Here is a 7,032-nt window from a genome sequence, read left to right on the forward strand (position 1 = left end):
AAAAGCCAGAAGGGCCTGGAGAGATCCTGCAAACCCTGAGAGAACACAGATGCCAGGCCAGACTACAAAATATTTCATGACAAAAACAAATTCCAACAGTACCTATCCACAAATCCAGCTTTACAGAAGGTACTAGAAGGAAAACTCCATCCCAAAGGGTCAAGCTACAACCAAAACTACCCAGGAAATAGATAACTATCCCATGGCAAAAACACAACTACACAAACGCTCGACTGGAAACAACATCAAAATTAAGACTCTTAACAGTCACTGGTCATTAATATCTCTCAACATCAATGGCCTCAATTCTCCAATAAAAAGATACAGACTAACTGAATGGGTACATAAACAAGATCCAACATTCGTCTGCATTCAAGAAACACATCTCATGCATAATGAAAGGCATTACCTCAGGGTAAAAGTTTGGAAAAAAATATTCCAAGCAAATGGTCACAAGAAGCAAGCAGGCGTAGCCATTTTAGTATCGAACAAAATAGACTTTCAACCAAAATTAATCAAAAGGGATGAGGAAGGACACTTCATACTCATCAAAGGTAAAGTCAACCAAGATGACATCACAATTCTGAACATCTATGCTCCCAATACAAGGGCACCCACATTTGTAAAAGATCTGCTAATAAAGCTTAAACTACACATCGATCCCCACACAATAATAGTGGGAGACTTCAACACCCCACTCTCACTGAAGGATAAGTCATTGAAACAGAAACTAAGCCGAGAAATAACATCATTAACCAATGCCATGGGTCAAATGGATCTAACAGATATCTATAGAACCTTTCACCCAAACAAGAAAGAATACACCTTCTTCTCTGCACCCCATGGAACCTTCTCCAAAATTGATCACATCGTAGGTCACAAAGCAAGCCTCAATAGATACAAGAGGATTGAAATAATACCTTGTATCCTATCAGATCACCATGCTCTTAGGCTGCAATTCAACAACAAGAGAAATAACAAAAAGCCTACACGTACGTGGAAACTAAACAACTCTCTGCTAAATGACACCTGGGTCAGGGAAGAAATAAAGAAAGAAATCAAGGAGTTTCTGAAATTCAATGAAAATGAAGAAACAACATACCCAAATTTGTGGGATACATTGAAAGCAGTGCTAAGAGGAAAATTCATAGCACTAAGTGCTTTTAAAAAGAAATTGGAAACATCGCACATAAGCATCTTAACGACAAACTAGAAGCCCTAGAAAAAAAAGAAACTGAAACACCCAAGAGGAGTAGAGGTCTGGAAATAATCAAATTCAGGGCTAAAATTAATAAACTGGAAACAAAGAAAACAGTCCAAAGAATCAACAAAACCAAGAGCTGGTTCTTTGAGAAAATCAACAAGATAGACAGACCGTTAGCCAAACTAACTAAAAGGCAGAGAGACAGTATCCAAATCAACAAAATCAGAAATGAAAAGGGAGACATAACAACAGACACTAAAGAAATACAAAGAATCATTAAGATCCTACTTCAAAGGCATATATGCCACAAAATTTGAAAATCTAAGGGAAATGGGTGGTTTTCTTGAACAATTTCACTTGCCAAAGTTGAGTGAAGAACAGATAAACAAGGTAAATAGTCCCATTTCCCCTACAGAAATAGAAGCAATCATTGATAGTCTCCCAAACAAAAAAGCCCAGGGCCAGATGGTTTCAGTGCAGAATTCTACCAGACCTTTAAGGGTGAGCTAATACTGATACTCTTCAAGATACTCCAAAAGATAGAAATGGATGGAAAATTACCAAATTCATTCTATGAGGCCATAGTCTCATTGATACCTAAACCTCACAAAGACTCAACAAAGAAAGAGAATTCAGACCAACTTCTCTTATGAACATAGATGCAAAAATACTAAATAAAATACTTGCAAAACGAATACAGGAGCACATCAAAGATATCATTCATCATGACCAAGTAGGCTTCATTCCAGGCATGCAGGGATGGTTTAATATACGGAAATCCATCAATGTAATCCACCATATAAACAAACTGAAAATAAAAAACCACATGATCATCTCCTTGGATGCAGAGAAAGCATTTGATAAAATTCAAACACCCATTCATGTTTAAAGTTTTAGAGAGATCGGGGATACAAGGCACTTTCCTCAACATAATAAAGGCTATATACAGCAAGCCAATAGCCAAAATCAAAGTAAATGGGGAGATATTCAAGGAAATTCCTCTAAAATCGGGAACAAGGCAAGGCTGCCCACTCTCTCCATATCTCTTCAATATAGTACTCGAAGTTCTAGCCAGAGCAATAAGACAACAAAAGGAGATCAAGGGTATCCAAATGGGAAAGGAGGAAGTCAAGTTATCCCTATTCGCAGATGATATGATAGTGTACATAAGTGACCCTCAAAATTCCACCAGAGAACTCCTAAAGCTGATAAACACCTTCAGCAAATTGGCTGGATACAAAGTTAACTCAAAAAAGTCTGTAGCCTTCCTATACACAAATGACAAGCTTGCAGAGGAAGAAATTAGGAAAACCACACCCTTCACATTAGCCACAAGCAATATAAAATATCTAGGAGTTACCCTAACTAAGCAAGTGAAGGACTTGTATGAAAAAATTTTCAAAACTCTGAAGAAAGAGATTGAAGATGACCTGAGAAGATGGAATGACCTTCCTTGCTCATGGATCGGGAGAATTAACATAGTAAAAATGGCCATCCTACCAAAAGCAATCTACAGATTCAATGCAATCCCTATCAAAATAACTACACAATTTTTTAAAGACATTGAAAGTTCAATTCTGAACTTCATATGGAAAAACAAAAAACCCAGAATAGCTAAAACAATCTTGTACAATAAAATGTGCTCTGGAGGAATCTCCATACCTGATCTCAAGCTGTACTATAAAGCAATAGTAATTAAAACAGCATGGTACTGGCACAGCAACAGGCTGGTTGATCAGTGGAATCGAATCGAAGACCCAGATATGAATGCACACACATATGGTCACTTGATTTTTGACAAAGAAGCCAAATCCATTCAATGGAAAAAGGATAGCATCTTTAACAAATGGTGCTGGTCTAACTGGAGGTCTATGTGTAAAAAAATGAAACTGGACCCATATTTGTCACCTTGCACAAAACTCAAATCCAAGTGGATTAAAGACCTCAACATAAAACCAGAGACACTTAGCCACTTAGAGGAAAAAGTGGGAAAGAGCCTGGAACATATTGGCACAGGAGACAACTTCCTGAACAGAACACCAACGGCCCAGGCCTTAATGTCAACCATTAATAAATGGGACCTCATGAGGCTGAGAAGCTTCTGTAAGGCAGGAGACACTGTCAAGAGAACAAAGCGACAGCCTACAGGCTGGGAAAAAATCTTCACCAACCCTACATCTGACAAAGGTCTAATATCCAAAATATATAAAGAACTCAAGAAATTAAACACCACCAAACCGAATAACCCAATTGAGAAATGGGGCTTGGAACTAAACAGAGAATTCTCAACAGAGGAGTATCAAATGGCTGAGAAACACTTAAAGAAATGCTCAACCTCCTTAGTCATCAGGGAAATGCAAATCAAAACAACTCTGAGATTCCATCTTACACCCATCAGAATGGATAAGATCAAAAACTCAAGTGACACCACATGCTGGCGAGGATGTGGGGAGAGAGGAACACTCCTTCATTGCTGGTGGGAATGCAAACTAGTACAGCCACTTTGGAAATCTATCTGGTGCTATCTCAGAAAAATGGGAATAGGGCTTCCTCAAGACCCAGCCTTTCCACTCCTTGGAAATTACCCAGATGATGCTCCAGCACACAACAAGAAAATTTGCTCAACCATGTTCATAGCAGCCTTATTCATAATAGCCTGAACATCGAAACAGCCTAAATGTCCCTCAATAGAAGAGTGGATAAAGAAACTGTGGTACATATACACTATGGAATACTACTCAGCTATTAAAAACAAGGAATTCCCGAAATTTGTGGATAAATGGATTGAGCTAGAAATGATCATAATGAGTGAGTTAACCCAGAAGCAGAAAGAATCAAATGGTATATACTCACTTATATCTGCATACTAGCCCAAGGGGCATGTCCCACGAAAGCCTTCACTTACCAGGAAACTGGGACAGAGGGAAAGGCATCCTATTGGGACTCTAAATGAGAGACGCATGGGAGAATAGCAAAATAAAAGGATACAGAGGGTCCTAGAAATCTACAAGTAGAACAATATGATAGGCAGATTTGGGCCCAGGGGTCCCACTCAAACTAAGGCACCAGCCAAGGACAATACGGGAGGTAAACTTTAAACCCCTTCCCAGATCTAGCCAATGGTCAGAATATTCTCCACAGTTGAGTGGAGAGTGTGATATGACTTTCTCACGTACTCTGGTGCCTCACGTTTGACCATGTCCCCTGGAGGCACTCAGAGGAAGGACAGCAGGTAGCCAAGAAGAGACTTGATACCCTATGAGAATATACAGGGGGAGGTAATCCCCCCCAGGAACAGTCATAGGGGAGGGGAATAATGGGAAAATGGGGGGGGGAGGAATGGGAGGATACAAGGGATGGGATAAACATTGAGATGTAACAAGAATAAATTAAAAAAAAAAAGAGTAGGAATTTATGACCATTATCCAACTTAATGTTGAGAATTTGTCTTGCTTGAGCTTGCTTTGAATTTATACATGGATTTGGCCTGTCTAAAAATCAATGATCCATTGTGCTTCAGATGTTTGTGATCTACTCCTCTTTCTCCCAGCACTATGTGTGTGTGTATGTGTGTCCTCTTTGTGGCTGGTTATCCCATACTCTCCTTCTGTGCATTTTGACCAGTTTTGGATCTCTGTGATAATCACTATCCACTGTAAATAAGTATGTAAATAGGCATGTCTCTGACAAAAGCTAAGAGGTGCACTAATCTTTGGGTATAAACAAGATCACTTAATATCAACACTATTTAGCAGAACACTACCAGTAGGTTCTCGCCCTTGGGTCTCAGACCTACTCATCAACAACTTCCTCACAGAATAATGGTGCCATGTATTGGTTGCATCTTTTTAAATGAAACTTAAATTCAATCTGAAAGGAGTTGATTGCACCCAAGCTCTTCATGTCCCTATTACAGATGGGCATGTCAGTTGACAGACCAGTCATTGTTGTAGATCACAGAGTTTACAGTGAGTTAAAACTGATAATGTATTTTATCTTCCAGTCATGTCCATAAGGCTTTATGGCACTAAGAACGCTCAGCGATCGGGATATATCTTCCAGATCAGTGGAAGTTTGAGCTCACCAGGATCTGTGATTCAACTGTGTCTTCAGCAACAGTCTTAGTGTCAGGTTCTGGAAAGAAAAACAGCCTTGGCTGTAATCTGTAATATTTAGTGATCTTTGGGACTCCACTGGTCAAAAATGCAAAAGAAGTAGTCTATTCCTGGCATTTGGCTTTTTTTAAATTTATGAGACATGGTTTCTCTGTGTAGCCTTTGCTGTCCTGGATTTAATTTGCAGACCAGGCTGGCCTCAAACTCACAGTGATCTGCCTGTCTTTGCCTCCCAAGTGCTGGGATTAAAGGTGTGTACCATCATGCCCAGATTGGCTTTCATTTGTTAAACTACGGTGTCTACTATGGATATTTTAGTCCACTATATGGTAACTCAATTTTGAATATTTATATATGAATATATATTCATTATATATATATGTGTGTGTGTGTATGTATTTATGTATGTATGTATATATATATATATATATATATATATATATATATACCTTTTTCTGTTTTTTTTAGAAGACTGTACTAGGAATATCACCTAAACGCTTATGATTGTTATGTTTGAATATTGAACAATAGTTGACCTTTGGTCATAGAATTTTTTGTGAGTAGGTACATGTATGTGAATGCTTTTATTTATTTATGTATATATGTATGTATGTATGCATATTTGTGTCATGTATGTGTGTGATGTAAGAACAAACGTATTTCAGTAGATGTTGGATGTGTGGAGATTGCAAAGGAAACATCTTAAAAGCAAGATTTAATAAGGTGTTAAGAAAGAAATCCAAGCACATTAACACAAGATTGTAACTACTCACCAAAACAAATACATAACCAATAATTAGTTTATTGTTCATGAAAAAGAATCAAGAAGCCTAATCCTCAAGATAATATTTGTTTAAAATAATAAAGAGAAAGGGAGAGAGAGAGAGAGACAGAGACAGAGAGGGAACTATCCTTTTATGTGGTAAAAAATGCAACAAATGAAAAAATAAGAAAACTATGTAATGATTTATATCATCTAAAATCATATGATGTATTCAATAAATACATGAAAAGTGACAGACCTGAAATGTGTATCAGATCCATTACTTGACCATGGGATACTGAAGTAAGAGCAGAATTATCTCAGCTATGCAGTCTTGTATGTCCAGGAAATCACAACACTTGTGATGTTTTCCAAACCACAGTGCAAGTATGTGTGACACTATAATGCCTGTCATTTCTCCAACAACATCCCAGGTGTATAAAAGGCCCTTGGCAGATGGTGATATCCAGACTCAAGGAACCTACTGCTTGTCTTCCTCTGAACACTCCACTCCTGACAACATGTGTTACTATGGTGGATACTATGGAGGCCTGGGCTGTGGCTATGGTGGCCTAGGCTATGGCTGTGGTGGCTATGGCTGTGGTTATGGTGGCTATGGTGGCTATGGCTGTGGCTATGGTGGCTATGGTGGCTATGGTTATGGCTGTTGCCGCCCACTGTGCTGTAGAAGATACTGGTCCTATGGCTTCTACTGAGGAGTTTCAGCAGCTGCTCATGCCATATTTCTCCACTTCACATGTTCTTAAATGTACTCATAAGTTACTACCTTAATTTAAACACTCTGAGTAATAATAAATGAAATACAACATGGGTAGCCTGTCATTGTCTTCATAATTACTTGTTAAATGTGATGATTGTTTTTTATCTTTCCCCATTCTGTATGAATGTGTGTCTATAATTATTTTCTTTTTTATTAATTTATTAACTTC

At 38.3% G+C, this 7,032-nt stretch overlaps 1 protein-coding gene across 1 annotated transcript; it reads left to right on the plus strand.

The window, feature by feature from the left end:
- Positions 1 to 6,565: 6,565 nt before the first annotated feature.
- On the plus strand, positions 6,566 to 6,808 carry LOC127192864 (keratin-associated protein 20-2-like). The gene has a single exon (XM_051150214.1). The coding sequence runs from the start codon at positions 6,604 to 6,606 to the stop codon at positions 6,796 to 6,798; it is 195 nt and encodes a 64-aa protein (XP_051006171.1). The 5' UTR covers positions 6,566 to 6,603; the 3' UTR covers positions 6,799 to 6,808.
- Positions 6,809 to 7,032: the final 224 nt, after the last annotated feature.

Source organism: Acomys russatus, chromosome 8, assembly GCF_903995435.1.
Source record: "Acomys russatus chromosome 8, mAcoRus1.1, whole genome shotgun sequence".
In the NCBI taxonomy this organism is placed as follows: Eukaryota; Metazoa; Chordata; class Mammalia; order Rodentia; family Muridae; genus Acomys; species Acomys russatus.